This window comes from Aquarana catesbeiana, unplaced genomic scaffold (genome assembly GCF_042186555.1).
Source record: "Aquarana catesbeiana isolate 2022-GZ unplaced genomic scaffold, ASM4218655v1 unanchor225, whole genome shotgun sequence".
NCBI classification, from domain to species: Eukaryota; Metazoa; Chordata; class Amphibia; order Anura; family Ranidae; genus Aquarana; species Aquarana catesbeiana.
The window spans coordinates 1,252,258-1,273,907 of NW_027362652.1; the positions used below are offsets into that span (position 1 = coordinate 1,252,258).

General features: G+C 44.4%; 1 protein-coding gene across 1 annotated transcript in view; it reads right to left on the minus strand.

Moving 5' to 3' along the window:
* LOC141121576 (uncharacterized) overlaps positions 1–21,650 on the minus strand; it is a 129,808-nt gene that overhangs the window by 47,513 nt on the left and 60,645 nt on the right. The window contains exons 9-14 of the mRNA XM_073611211.1: positions 2,212–2,271; positions 2,002–2,125; positions 1,788–1,885; positions 1,471–1,698; positions 1,184–1,390; positions 918–1,056 (exon numbers count right to left, since the gene is read on the minus strand). Coding sequence (XP_073467312.1) covers positions 918–1,056; positions 1,184–1,390; positions 1,471–1,698; positions 1,788–1,885; positions 2,002–2,125; positions 2,212–2,271 — 856 coding nt within the window. The remainder of the gene's footprint in view (positions 1–917; positions 1,057–1,183; positions 1,391–1,470; positions 1,699–1,787; positions 1,886–2,001; positions 2,126–2,211; positions 2,272–21,650) is intronic.

Genomic DNA, 21,650 nt, shown 5'->3' on the forward strand with positions numbered 1-21,650 from the left:
CTTTACAGACATATCCCTACACCCGGCACAGCCAGCAAAAGAAACTGGGTAAGTACCCAAGGGAGAATTGCTCTGTCAGAAATCTTGCTAGACCCGGGTATGGGGCAGAAGATCCAAGGCACATACACCAGATGCCTAGATTAAAAGGATCACTAAAGATCATTTTTTTTTTTAAAATAACAAACATGTTATACTGACCTCCACTGTGCAGCTCGTTTTACACAGAGTGGCCCTGAACCTGGTCTTCTGGGGTCCCTCAGCGGCTGTCTCGGCTCTCCCCCACAAGGACTCAACACCTTCATGCGAGCTCCCTCGCATGGTGTTGAGTGCTTGCGGGCGCGCTCCCCTGATACAGCCGGCGACCCTAGCCGCTCACTGTATCACTCGGCCCTTCCCCCCCCCCCGGCGCGCCGCGTCGCGTCATTGGATGTGATTGACAGCAGTGCGAGCCAATGGCTGCGCTGCTTTCAATCCATCCACTGTAACCCACCAACAGCCAGGCTAAGCGGCGAAGAGGATGTCGGGAGCGAGCGCAGGAATTTCAAAGAGTCAGGTAAGTAAAACTGGGGGGGCGTTATTGTCGGATGTTTTTTCACCTTAATGCATAGAATGCATTAAGGTGAAAAAACTTTTACCCTTACAACCCCTTTAAGCAACGCCTTTGTGAAAATCAACATTTTGCTGCCAGCTGAACCCCCCGGAATCTCCAAAAGTCCAGTCTAGATACATACAGTAAATTGTGTCTGCAGCACAGAAAAGGAAGATTATCTGAGAGAAATACAGGAATACAGGACAGGGAACACAGCTCAGGAAAGTGACCAGGGTATTACAGGCTGATATCACCCAGTCCTTGCCCTACTCTGGACCAATCAGTGAGCAGTATGAGTGGAGGAATATATTTAGTGTTAATGACCCACCTGAGCTGATCTCTGTAGGAGTGTCCTCCTCTATAAATGTCCCCGTTATTCCATCCTCCTCCATAGACTGCTGATCATCCCTCACATACATCTCTTCTTCTTCTTTAGCCTCAACCTTGGTATCTATCAGATCTTCACACTAAACCAAAAGAAAGTGAGAGAAAATCTCATCTTTAAAATATAAGCTGTAATATTGTGACATCATATAAAAGAGATCTACACATCATCTCCTTGAGTCTGTGTTGTAGATGCTCCATCCCACCAACCTTGTAATGGTGAGGGATGGTGTGATCTTCCTGTGTGGAATCCCAGGAATACAGAGGACTGGGACATCTCTCTGGTGGGTTTCTGGCACTAGGTGGTAACATCGTGATGTTATTGTGTCCTGACAATTCCTCCATCACTCCATACTCCTCATCCTCCTCTTTATACTCTTTTTTAACAACAATATTATCAAGCCTGTGGCTTCCACTCTGAAAGATATAAGAAAAGATTAATTGTAAAAAACATGCTGTGTATAAATCAGAACTACCAATAATTGTCAATCATCTACCTGATGATGGCGATGAACGGCGTGATCATCCTGTGTGGAATCCCCGGAATACAGAGGACGGGGACATCTCTCTGGTGGGTTCCTGTAGCTGGATGACTCCACCATGGTGTCCTGGTACAGATCTTTGTGTCCTTTTAGAAACTCTGACTCCTCCATCACCCCATCCTCATCATCCTCCTCTTTTATCTCTTCTTTAACTTCTGCTTTAGAATCTCTCAGGTTTCCACTCTGAATATATAATAAAAATGACATCAATGGTAACAATGCAGATAATGTACAGATCCTAATGATACTATCAGTGATTGTTCCTCATCTACCTGATGATGGAGAGGGATGGTGTGATCTTCCTGTGTAGAATCCCGGGAATACAGAGGACGGGGACATCTCTCTGGTGGGTTCCCATTACTGGATCCATCTGTAGGAAACACACACACTGACTGAATACATTGTTTCTATGTGTTTATCAGATGATGGGGGATCTAGGTGGACCCTCCGTACTGCTCTCTCCTTTACAATAAAGTCTCCTCTTACCCGGTGATGTGAGGGGCGGCTGATTGTCCATCATGACGTCCTTGTAGAGATCCTTGTGTCCTTCTAAATACTCCCACTCCTCCATGGAGAAATAGACAGTGACATCCTGACACCTTATAGGAACCTGACACACACAATGATACAGTCACCATCCAGACACATCCCTTGTCTGTTACTGGATAATGTCCCAGAATTCCCAGCACCGCTCACCTCTCCTGTCAGCAGCTCAGTGATCTTGCTTTTGTCTTCTAGAATTGTCTCTTTATTTCTCTATTCTATAAGGGAAGGAGGTGGAGGTAATGTTATGGTCATATGATCACCAGACTTCATATGCTAGATGTGAACACTAATGCCCCGTACACACGGTCGGACTTTGTTCGGACATTCCGACAACAAAATCCTAGGATTTTTTCCGACGGATGTTGGCTCAAACTTGTCTTGCATACACACGGTCACACAAAGTTGTCGGAAAATCCGATCGTTTTGAGTGCGGTGACGTAAAACACGTACGTCGGGACTATAAACGGGGCAGTGGCCAATAGCTTTCATCTCTTTATTTATTCTGAGCATGCGTGGCACTTTGTCCGTCGGATTTGTGTACACACGATCGGAATTTCCGACAACGGATTTTGTTGTTGGAAAATTTTATCTCCTGCTCTCCAACTTTGTGTGTCGGAAAATCTGATGGAAAATGTCCGATGGAGCCCACACACGGTCGGAATATCCGACAACACGCTCCGATCGGACATTTTCCATCGGAAAATCCGACCGTGTGTACGGGGCATAATAGTAAAATCAAATGATATTCCCAGAATCCTCCTCACCTCTCCGGTCAGGTCTGTGTTTTATTAATAGAGATAAGTGTGATGTCATGTGACCTCCCAGAATCCTCCTCACCTCTCCGGTCAGGTCTGTGTTTTATTAATAGAGATAAGTGTGATGTCATGTCACCTCTCAAAATCTTTCTCAAATCCCAGAATCCTCCTCACCTCACTGTTCAGGTCTCCATCTTATTAAAGCCCCCACTTCAGGCTGTAGTATTATTTACCAACACAGGACCCCCACACTCTGTAGGTTAAATGTGCTGCATGCATTCTATACAACACAAGACCAACAGTCCTGCTTTGCACATGAGGATGCTATGGATCCACCCACATCCTAACAGTATCGAAAAAAAGAGCTGGATAAATGGACATTGTGAGGAGTTGTTGTGAGGTCCGTGTGATGTCATAGGATTCTGTGACTCTGGTTGGAAGGACATTGGGAGGAGGAGCTGTAAAGATCAGTGTGATGTCATAGGATTCTGTGACTCTGGTTGGAAGGACATTAGGAGGAGGAGCTGTAAAGATCAGTGTGATATCATAGGATTCTCTGACTGGATGGAGGGACATTGGGAGGAGGAGCTGTAAAGATCAGTGTGATATCATAGGATTCTCTGACTGGATGGAGGGACATTGGGAGGAGGAGCTGTAAAGATCAGTGTGATATCATAGGATTCTCTGACTGGATGGAGGGACATTGGGAGGAGGAGCTGTAAAGATCAGTGTGATATCATAGGATTCTCTGACTGGATGGAGGGACATTGGGAGGAGGAGCTGTAAAGATCAGTGTGATGTCATAGGATTCTGTGACTCTGGTTGGAAGGACATTAGGAGGAGGAGCTGTAAAGATCAGTGTGATATCATAGGATTCTCTGACTCTGGATGGAGGGACATTGGGAGGAGGAGCTGTAAAGATCAGTGTGATATCATAGGATTCTCTGACTCTGGATGGAGGGACATTAGGAGGAGGAGCTGTGAGGTCAGTGTGATATCATAGGATTCTCTGACTGGATGGAGGGACATTGGGAGGAGGAGCTGTAAAGATCAGTGTGATATCATAGGATTCTCTGACTCTGGATGGAAGGACATTAGGAGGAGGAGCTGTAAAGATCAGTGTGATATCATAGGATTCTCTGACTCTGGATGGAGGGACATTAGGAGGAGGAGCTGTAAAGGTCAGTGTGATGTCATAGGATTCTCTGACTCTGGATGGAGGGACATTAGGAGGAGGAGCTGTAAAGGTCAGTGTGATGTCATAGGATTCTCTGACTCTGGATGGAGGGACATTAGGAGGAGGAGCTGTAAAGGTCAGTGTGATGTCATAGGATTCTCTGACTCTGGATGGAGGGACATTGGGAGGAGGAGCTGTAAAGGTCAGTGTGATATCATAGGATTCTCTGACTCTGGATGGAGGGACATTGGGAGGAGGAGCATTATCCTTGTCTGTTACTGGATAATGTCTAAGAATTCCCAGCACTGCTAACTTCTCCTGTCAACAGCTCAGTGATCTGATCAATGTGATGGTCATATGATCACCAGACTTCACAGGAGGAAAACTCTAGATTTGAACACGACTATTAAAATCAAAAGACATCCCAGAATCCTCCTCACCTTTCCGGTTAGGTCTTATTCTTTTTGGGTTTTTTTAAAGCCCCACTTCAAGCTGAGGTATAATTTTCCCTCACAGGGTCCTAGGAAGAGGAGCTGTGCGGTCATTGTGATGTCATAGGATTCTCTGACTCTGGATTGGGGAGCATTGGGAGGAGGATCTGTGAGGTCAGTGTGATGTCATAGGATTCTCTGACTCCGGATGGAGGGACACTGGGAAGAGGAGTTCTGAGGTCAGTGTGATGTCATAAGATTCTCTGACTCCGGATGAAGGGACATTGGGAGGAGCAGATGTGGGGTCACTGTGAGGACATAGGATACTCTAACTCCAGATGGAGGGACATTGGGAGGAGGAGCTGTGAGGTCAGTGTGATGTCATAGTATTCTCTAACTCTGGTTGGAGGGGCATTGTGAGGTCAGTGTGATGTCATAGGTTTCTCTAACTCTGATTGGAGGGACATTGGGAGGAGGAGCTGTGAGGGGCGCTGTGTGAGGTTTCTGCACACACAGAATCATTTCTCCCGGGGGCGTCCCACCTCTCCTAAACTGAAAGATGAACTTTGTCTTTGGGCTTTGCCAGGACACATCATATTCCTGTGATCTCCGTGTACTCCGGAGACTTTACTGATCACATTTTAGGATGAATATCTGAGACTGGGATCAGTATGGAGACATTCGTTTTCAGGACATTTACTACAAATGACATTTTCCCCTCTTTCTTCCTATTTGAATCTTATATAATAAAGACATGCATATTCCAACCCCCCCCTAAATAACCCTCCATCCCCCACCACTAATAAAAATTGTATAATCCGTTTGTATAGACCGCAGGGATCCTCAAACTATGGCCCTCCAGCTGTTGCGGAACTACACATCCCATGAGGCATTGTAAAACTCTGACATTCACAGACATGGCTAGGCATGATGGGAATTGTAGTTCTTGAACAACTGGAGGGCCATAGTTTGAAGACCCTTGGTACTATAGACTGATGAGGTGAGAAGGTGATTGGTGGGAAATGAAAGAGAATGTTCCGGTTCTGTAAGTGGGGAAATGTTCTGTACCTTAAGGGGTTAATCTAGGTTTCCACACTATATATGTGTGTATCATCATCTGCTGGAGATAAAAGACATCACAGTGACTATGGAGGAAGAGGACAGACATGACGGGGGGGTTACTGGGTGTAAATAGAAAATAAGATCTTATTACCTCCTCTGCCACTTCCAACAATGTCTTCTCTCTACTTCCTCCCGACTCACCTCTCACCCGGAACTTCCTGTCTGTACCTGACATCACTTCCTGTCTTCCATAGAGACTTCCTATCTGGGTAGACGTGAGATCACCATCTTGTGGGGCTCAGAGGAACTTCAGCCCTGAGAACTACTACGTCTCGTAGTGTGAACACGGCCTTGTGCTGTGTGTATGTACTGTATATCCTTATAGATGGGTCATCTCCACTCCAACCAAGATAGGATAGGATAGAAATATATTACTATTTGGGATGAACAGAAAGGATTTGGCACCTTTTGATTTAAAAAACTGATAACAGATTTAGTCCTAACTCGCCTATTTGTGGCACTGCTTATAAAAAAAATGTGCTTGCTGCTTGTTGAAAACCTTCCCGTGTTGCCTTGCAAGCTGTCTGACCCCCCCTAATTTATCCAATGACATTGTTCATTGTGATTGATCCTGGATTTACTTCGGGGGACATGTGAGGAGGAGGCCCTTGTCCTCATGAACATAGGGAAGGGGGGCCTTGCCGGGGGTCCCTCTGGCAAAGCAACACCCATGTTAAGGGCATGTGGCCTGGTATGCTTCTGGAGGTGGGAGGGGGTGCTTGCACTTCCCCTTTTTTCCTGCATGCCCTTAAAAAAAAAAAAATTGGCATGGGGTCCCCCTCAAAATCTACACCAGATCCAAAGGGCCCCCACATTATTTTTGTTTGTTTGTTTTTTACTTATTATTGCAAACTCTTCTTTTGTTTACATTCTGCTGTCAGTGTGGAATCCAGCTAACAGAAGATGAGTCAATGGCTGTTAAGGACACAGTGGGTGCCGGACCCTTAAAAACTAGCTACTTACTGGTTACTGGTAGAAGACATCGGTAGCTGCTGGTGTTAAAATTCAACACGTTTTCACTACTAAAATACTGCATAGCTTCAAGAAATGTGGTATTTTAGTAGCGTTTTTACCAAATTGCAAAAAAAAAGTTTGAAAAACACCATGAGCTGTTTTACCCCATATTTTAAAGTGGTAGATAACATTTTATGAATTGAGCCCAGTAACCCTTAACTGCTTCCCACCCAGCCACTGTACATTTACGGATGGGCGGGACAAGCTTCATTCCTCCCAGAACTGTGCCTTGTGTGCTGTATCGGGGGTGCACAGCGGCATGATCCTATTACCGCTATGTCCACCTGAGTACAGGGCAGCTGTGCTCCTCCCTGGTACCATGTGATCGCTGGGACCAATCACAGCGATCACATTTCCAGTAGTAAACAATGGCTGTCATTTACTGATTGGGCACGGTGATCACATGGTACAGGGAAAATCACAGTGACCTTGTACTATGATCAAGTACATTAGTTCCCAGAGAACTGTCAGAAATTATTGCTTATATAGCACTCTCTAGCTTAGTGTGCTAAATGAAGATAGTTTTATTTTGTAAGCTGTAGTGTAGGTAAATTTGGCCTGGCTCAAAGCCAGGCCTGGGTTAAATCAGGGTCAGGGATAAGTGACCCATCGAGCAACACCTCTAGCAACTCCCCCTGCTCTCTGGAGCTTTGGAGAAGCTTCCAGAAGTAGAGGATGGAGTCTAGGAGAAGCTGCTTGGAGTACTGAGGAGGGCCCCAGACAATCCCCAGCAAGTGGGCTGACAGGGGGTGGGCACCTCTTAAATACTCTTGGATCATGCCAGCGGGGGGGGGGGGGGCGGGCAGTCCGTTGGAAGTTAGAGAAGAAATGCTGAGGAGGCTGTTAGTGGCACTTGAAGGTGCCCTCTAGTCTGGGGGTTGACCTCTGGACTGGGGCACGGGTGCTGGAGGGAACCTTTCCAAAAAGACCAAAACATTCCCCTAGAGCGGGACTTTTGAGGCACTACCATCAATGATGCAATGTAAGTAAAAAATATATAATTTTATTACAAAATTCAAAAGTACAACAAAAAATATATACAAAAATACAAATCAAATACAGACAATATATACACAATAGGATACATCAAAAAGCAAGGACATGTAATTTGGACACAACTGCATCAAATTTAGAGGAAAACCAAAAGTGGAAATGTAATAAGTCTCACTAAACCGACGCGTTTCGAAGAATCCTTCATCAGGGTTCATTAAGTGAGAGTTACCATTTCCAAAATACATGTGCTATAGAAGTATCCAAGGCATAAAATCAGCTTCACAACGGTCTCCCAGGCCATGTGCATACAAAGAGAGCCAGATCGCGGGACATGTAGAGTGAAATTGTAATGACTGGTGCATATAATGCAATCCAAATGGGTGCTGAAAACTGCCGCGCCTAAGATTTGGCGCGGCGTTTGTGCACAGGCTGGGGTCCAAAAATTAACCGGACCTGTATAATCAGTCCAACAGCATAGTATCAACGAGGCATCCTCCTCCGATTTTCTTTTTGGAAAGGTTCCCTCCAGCACCCGTGCCCCAGTCCAGAGGTCAACCCCCAGACTAGAGGGCACCTTCAAGTGCCACTAACAGCCTCCTCAGCATTTCTTCTCTAACTTCCAACGGACTGACCGCCCCCCCCCCCCACCTTTTTGGTCTTTTTGGATTTTTGGGATGTGGCACACCCTCTGCTTAGTACTACTCCCTGTCAGAGACCTCTTTTTCTGAGGGAACCTTTCCAACACACAGAGGAATCCTGTACTGAAAGCATGGGAGCAGGAGTGAGAACAGCGAGAGAGAGTCAGCACGTCTAGGATTTCTTCAGAAGACAACTGGGTGGGCTGGTGAGTGTGCAGTCTGGGAGGACTTTGGTGTCAGTCTGGGTGGATTGAGGAGAGTAGCCAGGAGGGCTATAGAAAGGGGCAGCTGCAGCCAGGCGGACTGGCAGTGCCTGAAGAGGTGGTGCTGGAATCAGTAGCCACAGACAGGTAAACTGGACACTGACATTGTTACACATTTAAAGGGGCCTCGGGTTCTTGCCTATAACAGGCTGTTGCTTCAAGATCTGACTGACTGAGTGCTGTGTCAGGATCATTTTTGTCAAGTATGTCAGTGAGGTTCTGCAAGCAAGTGTGCTGGAGGAAGTAGAGGAGTGTATATAGACTGCATATAGGAAAGTTGCTCTGAAGTTTCTTGAAAGTTCTCTAAAGTTAAAGTGGAGTTCCACCCAAAAGTGGAACTTCCACTCATCAGATTCCTCCCCCCCTCCGGTGACACAGTTGGCACCTTTCAGGGGGGGAGGGGGGTACAGATACCTGTATATTACAGGTATCTGTACCCACTTCCGGCATAGATAGCCGCAGAATCTGCGGTTATTTACGCCACTTCCTGCTCCCTCCCCGCTGCCTGCTGGGAAACACACGGGTCCCAGAGACAGCAGGGACCATCCGTATTGCGCTGCGCGACTCGCGCATGCGCAGTAGGGAACCGGGAAGTGAAGCCGCACGGCTTCACTTCCTGATTCCCTTACCGAAGATGGAGGCGGCAGCACCCGAGGATGGAGAGACGGTTCGGCCTCGGGTGCCGACATTGCGGGCGCCCTGGACAGGTAAGTGTCCATGTTTTAAAAGTCAGCAGCTGCAGTATTTGTAGCTGCTGACTTTAAAAAAAAAAATTTTCGGCGGAGCTCCGCTTTAAGTGGGCATCCCATAATACCCCTACTCCCTATCCAAGTTTAATACCCTCAATAAAAGTACTGGACTGTTTTCTGACTCTGAAGTGACTGTGAAAATCCAGTGTGCTTGGCTGTGCAGGGTGGGGGATCCAAGTTTACCAGCGGTTCCTACACAGGGTGTGCTACATTTGGGGGGGCATCGTCTGGGGTATAGCCCATGGTAACCTGCACAGCCGTTGCTCCTAGCAACCGAAGATTAATCAAGCCGGGGAACTGTGCCTTGTTCCAAGGTCATGGAGGGTTAAAGCCAGGGAGAAGGACACACAGTATGTGCTCTGCCTATTTGTGACTTTGTGCTTAAAGTTGAGTACCATTGCCCATTGTAACCAGCGGAAGTTGCTGCCAAATCTACTGCTGCCCTGCATACCCAGTTGCCCCAACCATGATTGGAATGGACGCTTGTACCAATAACCTGCTATTCAGCAAGAACTGTGTAATGTGCAGTCACCCGTGGCAATCACTGCGGGCGATCGCGCCTACAGATTACAAAATGTCCAGCGGTCTGCTTGAAGATGGAGAAAGTGACTGTATGCTGCTGAAATGACCTGCTGAGAACAGTAAAATGTACACCAAAATGTCTACTGTTGCCCATGGTGCTTGGGGTAAGCCAGCGGGTGCCTGCAGGAGGGGGGTCTATCAGTTGCCCAACCACGGCTGATGCTAAAGACTGTCCTAACCCTGCAAACTACAGTGTGACGTGTGTTACAAACTTTGCTGTTGCTCCTGGCAACCACAGTAAATGCTTGCTGTCACCTGCTCTCAGTTGCTCGGGCACAATTGGTGCCGAGCGGAAAGTCTTGACAAGTTCTGCAAGTGCCAGTATCATCAGTGTGCCTGCAAACTTCAGCAACGTTAACAAGAGGTTACAGCGGAGCACGTGGGAAAAGGCCTGCTTATGCAGTCTAGAAGTTTGGGGGTAAAGCCACGCCCCAGAGGAGTCCCAGCATGCCCTGCTAACAGTGAGAGAGAGAAGCAAGATGGTGGAAGGTGCATTTGTGTTCCCAGCGCTGACCTGGTTGCCTAATCTGCAGGAACTGACACTGGTGGAGACTGATGTCAGACTGGAGCATCAACGGGGATTCGCCCTTGGGATGATCGATAGAACAGAGAGGCTGTGTCTGATATGTCCTGGTTGCAGACCGACCACAGTGGTCAGTGCCTGGATCTGGTGCAGTCACTACGACGAACCACTCACACCAAGCGAACAGGAACCATTCAACTACCATGAGGACCTGTGGTCAGGCCTCTGCACGGAACAGCCACAAAAGTCCCGGAAGGCTGGTGCAGGCCTTGAATCATCTGCTAAAGGTTGGGGTGACTCTGAGGCTGCTGACTCCCCTGTGAAGACAAGTGAAATTGGTGAAAAAAGTCAGAAGTCTGCCTTGGCCTGCAGCCAGATTGGGGAGCTGGTACCTGCCACTACTGCCCAGCAGAAGTCCAGATGCTGTCTCTGAGATGCCGGCCGTGCCCGTACACCCCGCCAGCCCCACCTAGAAGGAGCCAGAGTTTGAAGACAGTCCATCTTCAGGTGAGCCAGTGGGGAGTGGTAGTGATGGGTGCATAGACTTTGGGCCCATGGATGATGAGTTTTCAGACTGGTCATCTGACAGCAGCTCGGAGTGGGAGTGGGGACCCACTCGAGAGCAGGAGAAGGTGCTGTCCGAGGTGAAGGATGAGCCAGGGTCAGCTGAAGAGACCAGAGAAGCCATGCAGATCCCAGTCAGTATGAGGCGGAAATATTTCAACAGACCCTCTACCACCCAAGCCAGAGCAGCTGACTACAGGCAATGGGTTGTAAGATTGCCCAAAACCTGTGTCCTTTCTGGGAAGGGAAAGCCAAGAGAACTGCCAAGGTTTTCCAGATTCCAGCAGGAGGTGCAGCAAAAAAACAAACACTCTTGAGTGGGATCTCGACTACCCCTATGCCCCTCCCAACATCATGGACATCATTGGGCAGCACAGTGGTGTAGTGGTTAGCACATTCACCTAGCAGCAATAGGGTCGCTGGTTCAAATCCCGATCCCGACACCATCTGCATGGAGTTTGCATGTTCTCCCTGTGCCTGCGTGGGTTTCCTCCGGGTACTCCGGTTTCCTTCCACACTCCAAAGACATGCCGGTAGGTTAATTAGATCCTGTCGAAAAATTGGCCAAATATGTGTATATTGTATGTGTTTGTGCACGTGTCAGGACCCCATGGGGCAAAGGACTGCGCTATACTGCAGATGGACACCGGCAGCAAAAAGCACCCAGAGGCGATTCAGTTCGCATAGGTAGCGCTATACAATTCATTCGGGACTCCTGGGGAGGATGATATGGTGTGGGAGTACGTGCATGTCCCCAAACCCTTGTGGGGATTGTTTTGCAATCAAGCTTGGACCCGGTTCCAGGACATTCAGCAAGAATGGTGGCTGGGAAGAGCTATTTACAAAGACAGGGTGGTGGTTGTAAAAGCAGGACTGCCCACCAAGAGCCACTCTGTCGCTGTTATGCCGCGTACACACGGTCGGACTTTTCGTCTACAAAAGTCCAACGGACGCTGACGGACTAAAGGTGGCTGGTAATCCGATCGTGTGTGGGCTTCTCCGGACTTTCAACGGACTTTTTTAGCCTCAAATCCGACGGACTTTAGATTTGAAGCATGCTTCAAATCTTTACGTCGTAAGTACGACGGACCCCGAAGTCCGCTCGTCTGTATGCTAGTCCGACGGACAAAAAAACGACGCATGCTCATAAGCAAAAACTAAACGGAAGCACTCGGTCTAGTAAAACTAGTGTTCGTATTGTAGGTAGCACATTCATCACGCTGCAAAATCTGTGATCGTTCAATGCAGCGCATTTTATTTCTTCTTTACGAAGGCTCTAAAGAACGAAGGTGTTTTGCTGTTCATAATCAGAGTTCTCCCAAACTGATTTCTGGATTCTTTTTCTCTTTGATCTCATGAATGATATAGTATGCCTTTTTAAAACAATGTTTCCATACTAATAATACTTTTTCCCCTTTTTATTTTTTTTTTTTTTTTTTTTTTTTTTTTTTTTTAGGTTTGTAAAGTTAACACAAAGAACCCATTATTATTTTTTTTTTTTTTTATAGTGTTTATTTTTTAGTTTTTAGATAAAGTTAACCCAAAGCACCGTTTTTGGTTACGTAATTTTTTGGATTTTCAAGACTTACCACTTGAACATTATTAACATTAGTAATGTATTTTTGGTGTGTTTTTTTTCAAACTCAATGAGATTGTTGTCCCTTGTTAATTTAACATTGTGTGTAAAATCAATGATTTCAAAGAAAACACATAAAGTCTTTTGCTAAACTCAAAAAATATCCATTTATTCATGGTCAAAATAAAATAAAGAGGAAGTCAACGCTGGAAAAAGTCGGTGTACCAGAAAATTGGGATCTTGAGGAGTCCATATAAGAGGGAGCACAATCTGGTCCAAGAATCCCAGAGATCAACAGCACCAGCAGATGATCTAGATGTCCCCAGACTGTGGTCCTACAACAGCCTGCGTCTTCTGTCAGACCAGACTGAACCCAGGTCATCATTTTCTTCTCTTCCCTGCAGCCTTTCCTCCACGCTGCCCTGCAGCCTTCCCTGTAGCCTTCTTTTGAGGCTGTGGCTCTGGTGTTTCAGTTGTGGCAGGAGGAGGAGGAGGAGGAGGAGGAGGAGGGGGGGCTGCCTCATGTAGTTGGGTGTTTTGTGTTAGCGTGCCCTGCAGCCCCTTATGGATTGTTTCCCCAAATAGGCGCTCACAAATGAGGCGCTGCTCCCAATCCATCTGAAGAAGCCTGCTGGCTAAGTAGCAGCCATAGGATTCTTCCGCTTCGGGGGGGCTCGTTAAAAAACGGGTGGCCTCTTGCATGAGGCGCAGGGATGCGTCCTGTGTGACCATCCCCTTCCTGGCCCTTTTTTTGGGAAGGTGGAGGGGAGGCACTTGGGATTCGGTCAGGCTTCTACTGGGCCCAGCCACCTCGCTTGGCCCAGCCACCTCACTGGGAGCAGCCACCTCACTGGGAGCAGCCACCTCACTGGGAGCAGCCACCTCCTGCCTGACACTGGGCCCAGCCTCCTCCAGGATGATGGTGAATCCGGCCTCCTCCAGGCTGTCCATGGGCCTGGTCTCCTCCTGCCTGCCACTTTCCCCACATTCCTCCTGGATGGACTCATCCTGTGTATAAAAAAAGGACAATAGTTTGAGTATATTTTTTTGGCTTCATCAATGACACACAGTTTGCTTCTCATGAATAGCAAATTCAATGTGAATACTTCTCTTTAATAAAAGAGTCTAATCAGACACCATAATTATTTCAAGCAGGTGCCAAACATATTTAGCCACTACTGTCAATTGATATGTATACCCAATTTTGAGTGCCAAATTATTTTAGACAATTATAACATCCAGTTAACATCATTAATATTAGTACAGTAAATATTTGTTAAAATAATTTACCTGACTCCAGATGGTCATATCTGGTTCATCCAGGATGGAAGACCCAGCTTGCTCCTCATCAGCCTCTGCTGGGGTGGAGGGAAGGGTGGAGGGAAGGGTGGAGGGAAGGGTTGAAAGTGATGGCCTGGCTTCATTCTGGTCATCCAGAAAACGGAGTTGATTGTAGTACCACAGCCTGGGTACATAAACATCATCTGCTGATGCTCCTGATCTCCTTGATTCCTGGATCTTCTTATGCTCCCTCTTATACATGTTCCTCAAGACCCCAATTTTCTTGAGCAATGTCTCCATTGTTGCTTCCGGGATGGTCGCCTGGACAAAGGCCAGAAGTCTCTCCAGCGTTGACTTCCTCACATGCTTAGCATAATACTGAGGGTGTTTCACCTCCCACAAATTCCTCATCTCTCGATATTTGGAAATAAAAGATGTAAGGAACTCTGGATCCTTAAATAGGGGATTCATTATATCTGGAAAAGATGAAGTCACAAGACAAAAAACACTTTTATTATAGGTTTCGGCTAACCCCTCATCATCTTCTCCCTATGTAGGCCTCATCAATCTATCAAGCCATATAGGCCGCTTGCTACAAAGTCATGACCATAAAAACCAAAAAAAAAAAAAAAAAAAAGAATATATCTAAAATTACCTTCGTTTTGTAACGTCCAGGTCCACTATCACCTACCACAGAACGTACGTACGACACGTGCGCAAGGCTCTTTATACACTACGCATGTGTGAAACTCCGCCTGCGTCGCCCGCCCCTGACGTTCGAAATTAACTCATGTTCTCCGCCCCCTAATTCGACGCACAGAACGTACGTACGACACGTGCGCAAGGCCCCTCTTTATACACTACGCATGTGTGAAACTCCGCCTGCGTCGCCCGCCCCTGACGTTCGATTTTAACTCATGTTCTCCGCCCATTTTTTGTTACGGCGCGTAGTGGAGTTAAAGAATGGCGGAGACACCTGAAATGTTGACGACCTCAGGTAGTGGAGACAGCCCGGAGGCTGGAACGTCAACAAAATCTGTGAGGCCTAGATTTAAGGCCTCTAATATGAGTTTTAAAGAGATGGTGGAGATGGTGGCCATTCTTCACAAAGACGACTATGATGGGAAGTATGGGCCGTACGCACGGCCAAATTTGCGCAAGGCCAAAATAATGGCGAAGGTGGTGGAAACTTTGCAGGCATCTTTTGGGGTCCAGCGCTCCAAAGACCAACTGCGAAAAAGATGGTCTGACCTGAAACTCAGGGAGCCGGATCAATACCGACGTATCCGGAAAGTTCTTTAAAAAAGTAAGTACTTGTCGTGTTTTTATCTTGTGTTTATTACCTTGTATATTGCTCCATGTGCTTTTCCTTCCTATCCGATTTTTGTTTTCATCGTTTTAAACGATCTTTTAAGAAACCTCGTTAGTTACATATCTATAGATATATATCTATATATACATATACACATATATATACATGTGTATATATATATATATATATATATATATATATATATATATATATACATATATATACACACACACACATATATATATATACACACATACATATATATATATATAACTATATATAAATATATATATATAACTATATATATAAATATATATATATATATATATATATATATATATATATATATATATATATATATATATATATATAAACTAGAGAGAGAGAGAGAGAGAGAGAGAGAGAGAGAGAGAGAGAGAGAGAGAGAGAGAGAGAGAGAGAGAAATATATATATATAGAGAGAGAGAAATATAGAGATAGGTAGATAGATAGATATAGAAATTTAAAACATTCTTTTGGAAGATTTGAAGTTATCTTAATTTTTTGGCTTTACATTTAGTTAGATAGTTTGAGATTTTGTTCCAGATATAGAGAGAGATCAAAAGATTATTAACTATATTTTGAGATATTGATATCTATCTATCCGATATGTCTTTCTAATTTTAAATATTGAGGTAAAATAGGAACTCTACACAAACCACTTCATTACAAATGTTGGAAAATTACTATGTACTAAAATATCTGTGTGCTAATTAGATTAAAATAATTTTTTGTTTCACATAGGGGAAAAATCACTCAGCCAACCCAAAGCAAAACATGATTGGGAAATAAGCCCAAGTCCCATTGAGGATGTGGAGGAAGGAGAGGTGGGCGACATGGGCACCCCACCAGGTCAGTGTCTGACACACCAGCTTACGGTAATCTATGCATGGCTGCCTTTTATTTTATGTAATTTTTCTACTCTATTTTAGGTGATCTGGTTGTGCTGGAGTCAAGCAACAGCGCCACCCCCGAGGATGTTAATGAACTTTGCGACATGGGCACCCCACCAGGTCAGTGTCTGAGACACCAGCTTTATGGTAAGGTAAACTTATGTGTGCATATTTCTAAACATATTTTTTTTTTCATTCCACTTTAGGTCCAACTGACTATTTTACCCCAGACAGTGCCCAACGGCTAATTGCTCAAATCATGGCCTGGAATGGGGAGATCGATCAAATGCGGAATCGGCTGGATCGTATGCAGCAGGAAATGAAGGACATGATTGATGTTTTGGGTCGAATCTAAATGCCCTTTTTTAAACCCCAAAACATCAATCATGTCCTTCATTTCCTGTTTTGCTGACCCCATTCTGGGCCTTCTCTTTTTTGTTTTGGCCAGAACATAAATGGCTGTTTAAGCTAATGTAAAAAAGGAGGGCTGTTTCTTGTAAATACCTCACAAATCCACAAAAAAATAAAAATTGATTTTCAAAAAAACACAAAAAATAAAAAAAATAAAAAACTTGATTTTAAAAAACCCAAAAAAATTAAAAAATAGATTTTAAAAAACCCAAAAAAATTAAAAACTTGATTTTAAAAAACCCAAAAAAATTAAAAACTTGATTTTAAAAAACCAAAAAAAATAAAAAATTTGATTTAAAAAAACCAAAAAAAAAAAAAAACTTGATTTAAAAAAACCAAAAAAAAGAAAAAACTTGATTTTAAAAAAACAAAAAAAAGAAAAAACTTGATTTTAAAAAACCAAAAAAAAGAAAAAACTTGATTTTAAAAAAACAAAAAAAAGAAAAAACTTGATTTTAAAAAAACAAAAAAAAGAAAAAACTTGATTTTAAAAAAACAAAAAACAAATAAAAAAATTGATTTTAAAAAACCAAAAAAAAATAAAAAACATGATTAAAAAAAAAAAAAAAAATTAAAAAACACTTGATTTGAAAAAACCAAAAAAACAAAAATATACAAACTTTATTAAAAAAAAAAATAATAAAAACAAAAATAACTTGCTAAAAAAATAAAAACATAAACACAAAAATTGCTTTAAAAACAAAAAAAAAAAAAAAAAACACAAAACAAAACTTGATTTTCCCAAAACCAAAAAAAAAGCCTGTTTGTGAAAATCAAAAAGCCAAAAATAATTTTTTGTGGATTTAGGTATAAATATTTAGATATAATTATATTTTGCTACATTATTAAGATATCATTCTATTTTTGTCAATGAACATTTTATACTAAATGCAGAACTGAATGCATAACAACCATTAATAAAAACATCTCCTTATAGGAATTAAATAAATGTGTGGTTTGTTATTTCAAGGCTCAGTATCATTTTAGTTATAATTGTAAAAAAGTTGTTTACAGTGGCAATGGAGCTTATTTAGACATTTAAAATTACAATACAGTTGGCACTACAACTGCTCGACCATAACCTAGGAGACAGCCCAAAAGAAAGGCAAGCAATAAATATAATGCAAGATTTCATCAATAATTTTTTTATTGGCAAAAATTATATATCCTGGCCCATTGCAATGGCCCCCCTACCCATAAAATAATTAACATATTGCTGTCTAACTTGACGGGCACTTTGGGGGGCCAAGCCAGTACGGACAGTATCCAGGCCTGTAAGGTTGGCTTCTATTTGTCCGGCCTCAGGCCCAACTGTGCCTATATAATTTGGAGCATGCTTATTTAAAAAGTTGTGCAGAATGCAGCACGATAAAATGATAAAATTAAGTTTGTATTCCGCCAAATTAATGGCTGTTTGAAACAGGCGGAACCGGCTGGCCAGAATTCCAAACGCATTCTCAACCACTCTTCTAGCTCTGGCCAGCCGGTAATTAAAAACCCTCCTCTCCGGGGTGAGTGTTCTTTGGGGGAATGGCCTCATGAGGTGCTTGCTGAGAGCGAAGGCTTCATCGGCAATGAAGACAAAGGGGAGTCCTTCCACGTTATCCTCATCAGGTGGCAATCCCAGGCCACCACTCTGGAGACGCTGGCAGAACTCCGTCTGGGCAAATACTCCTCCATCCGACATCCGGCCATTCTTCCCCACGTCCACATATAAAAAATCATAGTGTGCCGACACCACCGCCATTAAAACAATACTGTGGAACCCCTTATAATTAAAATAATATGACCCCGAATGGGGTGGTGGCACAATGTGGACATGTTTCCCATCTATAGCCCCTCCACAATTGGGAAAGTCCCAACGGCTGGCAAAATGGGATGCCACAGTCTGCCATTCCTGTGGCGTTGAAGGAAACTGGGAAATCAAAAAAGAAAACCAAAATCAATTAATTTGTAAGCTAACATTGCAAGAAAATTAGACAATTAAAAACATTATTCCCCAGCATCAGTATAACATTCAATAATTTAATTGTTCTGGAATAACTAATATGGAAAGGCACACTTATCAGATTGCTCACCCCCTCTGATGGAACATTGATTACATTTTAGGGGGTTGTGAAATCCCTAAAAAAAATTACTTTTAGGACACGCAGGAATTTAGGGACTAAAAAGGCTACAAGACTGCAGTTGTCGCACTCTGCAGGTGCAGTTGCTAACCAGCTTACAGTAAATGAGGTAATGTAAAAAGGCATTCATGTTGCAAGGAGTACACAATCACATGCAAGGGCAATTAATGAAAACACTTTGAGGCTTGCATATGATTTGATGATGGAAATCAGCAGAGCTTCTGCTCATTTACTAAAGCACTGGAACAAATGCACTTGTAGAGTGCACATGCATTTTGCAAAGTGCCACATATATTTGCTTTAGACAAATCAACACCACAGAACATTCCAGCAAATTTTAACGAGGGTGGGGGTGGGGGGGTTGTGAAATCTAGATAATTGCTCATTAGCAGCAAACTATTTGGAGTGAGTTTAGGTGGGGGGGGGGGGGGTTGTGAAATCTAGATAATTGCTCATTAGCAGCAAACTATTTGGAGTGAGTTTAGGTGGGGGGGGGGGGGGTTGTGAAATCTAGATAATTGCTCATTAGCAGCAAACTATTTGGAGTGAGTTTAGGTGGGGGGGGGGGGGGGGGGGGGTTGTGAAATCTAGATAATTGCTCATTAGCAGCAAACTATTTGGAGTGAGTTTAGGTGGGGGGGGGGGGGGTTGTGAAATCTAGATAATTGCTCATTAGCAGCAAACTATTTGGAGTGAGTTTAGGTGGGGGGGGGGGGGGGTTGTGAAATCTAGATAATTGCTCATTAGCAGCAAACTATTTGGAGTGAGTTTAGGTGGGGGGGGGGGGTTGTGAAATCTAGATAATTGCTCATTAGCAGCAAACTATTTGGAGTGAGTTTAGGTGGGGGGGGGGTTGTGAAATCTAGATAATTGCTCATTAGCAGCAAACTAAATACACTCAAACAAAATACATTCCAAATGAGTAGACTAGGTGGATATGTTCCCATCACTTCATGCTGGGAAGGTTATTGAAGGAAAATATACATGCATGACAAAAAATAACAGGAAAAAAATCCAGCATGTGTGAGGATAAAAAGGGGACATTCACACTATATTGCAATGATGGTAAGTAGTGTTTGAAGCAAGAAATACATTATATTATCAAAGATTACATAAAAGAACATGTGATGCTAATAAAAGAAAAATATCTTACCTTAATATAGTCCTTCTGCAGGACCTGTATGATGGCAGAACAGGTCTCTGGGATAATGATCCCCAGAGCCTGGGGGGAGATGCCTGTCGAGAACTTAAGGTCCTGCAGGCTTCTCCCTGTGGCCAAATACCGCAAGGTAGCGACCAGCCTCTGCTCCGGAGTGATGGCTTGCCTCATGCAGGTATCCTGCCTGCTGATATAGGGGGTCAGCAAAGCCAACAAACGGTCAAAAACGGGGTCCGTCATCCGGAGAAAGTTCCTGAAATCCTCAGGATTATTCTCACGGATCTCACGGAGCAAAGGCATGTGACAGAACTGGTCACGCTGAAGCAACCAATTCTTGGTCCATGAACTCCTCCTCGCCCTGTTCATGGACTGGTCTTGGGCTGAAGAATAAACTACAGCACCAAGCACATACAATGCACGAGCTCGACGACGAGTACGTACAGGTAACATGGCTTCAAAACGGTCGGCTGGTCAGAACGCACTAAACAGAACGCACTGAAGAACAGCAAGGCCTGTGAAGAACGACCTGAAAATCAGGAACGAGCGGCCAATAAAACAAAGATTTCTCAATGCCAACTGACCAAACGCACTGAAAAGCAGATACAAACCTCACAAGCACAGACTGAACAACAGTTAAAACGAACTGAAAAATACGAGTCTCACAAGCGCGAATCGTCTCTCACCAAACTTCTACTAACACGAGATAAACACGAGATTAGCAGAAGGAGCCCAAAGGGTGTCGTACGGGCTATTGAACTTCCGTTTTATAGTCTCGTCGGACTTGGTGTACGTCACCGCGTACTAGGCTGTCGTACTTTTGTGTGGTCGTGTGTGCGCAAGTCCGTTCGTAACAAAGTCTGCCGCAAGTCCGCCGAAGGTACGTCGGAAGTCTGTCGGACAGGCTGTCGGACTTTTGTAGACGAAAAGTCCGACTGTGTGTACGCGGCATTAGAGGAGCTGATGGCAAACTGAAGAGACTGCCAATTCCTCACTATTACCTGAGAAGGACTGATGGGAGAGTTCAGCTTGCAGGTAAAACGTTGCATGGAAGGCTGTGAAGATTGCTGCCGGTGTCCTTTGCTGTTCACGGACTAGGCCGGCCTAACACCCTGAACTGTTCCAGATGGATGTTCCATTCCCAACTGAAGAACTTTGGGTTCTAAATTTGGAGGGGCTCCTCCTACCAAAGACTCTTTAAAAAAAAAAGAGAGAGAATTTTGTGTTTATTTGCTTAATTGTCTCTGCCATGCAGGCTCATAACCCCTGCTGACAGACTGTACAGCTTAGATAGCACGTTAGAATGTGTTTTTTCTCTTTGCAGGTATCATTGTGGACGGCTGTTCACCCTGCTGTGTGATGGACTCAACATTTTCCAGCTTACTTAGAGGGCTTCTCTTTAGAGGGAGGTGCTCCAGCTAAATTGTGTATATTTATACTGTGTAGAGTTAGCTGAAGGGACATGTAGCTAGGATGTATAGTATATACTCTGAATATGTGAAAATGTGATACATGCCAAGTTATTTGTAAAATAGCCCCATCCAAGTTGCTTCCCCTTTCCCCTTCCAAGACTGTATTTTGCCCTTGCTGCTGGGCTAGGAGCCTTTTTTAAAGATTTTTTTTAACAGCCAGGGGGACAGGCTGGCTTTTTAAGGGGGGGGGGGGGGGGTGTAGCAAATAGCCAGATGTAGATAGTTTTTTTTGTAAGCTGTAATGTAGATACTGGGTTGAATCTGGGTCAGGGATGAGTGACTCAGGGAGGCTGGATGACTCATCAAGCAGCATCTCTAGCAAGTCTTCCTGCTCTCTGGAGCCTTGGAAAAGCTTTCAGAAATAGAGGGTGGAGTCTCGGAGGAGCTGCTTGGAGTATTGAGTATGGGAGTATTGAGGAGGGTCCCAGCTAATCCCCAGCAAGTGGGCAGCCCATCCATACAGGCGTAGGGGCGCCACCCCTCTAATCGATGAGCCTGGCCCTCAATCTACA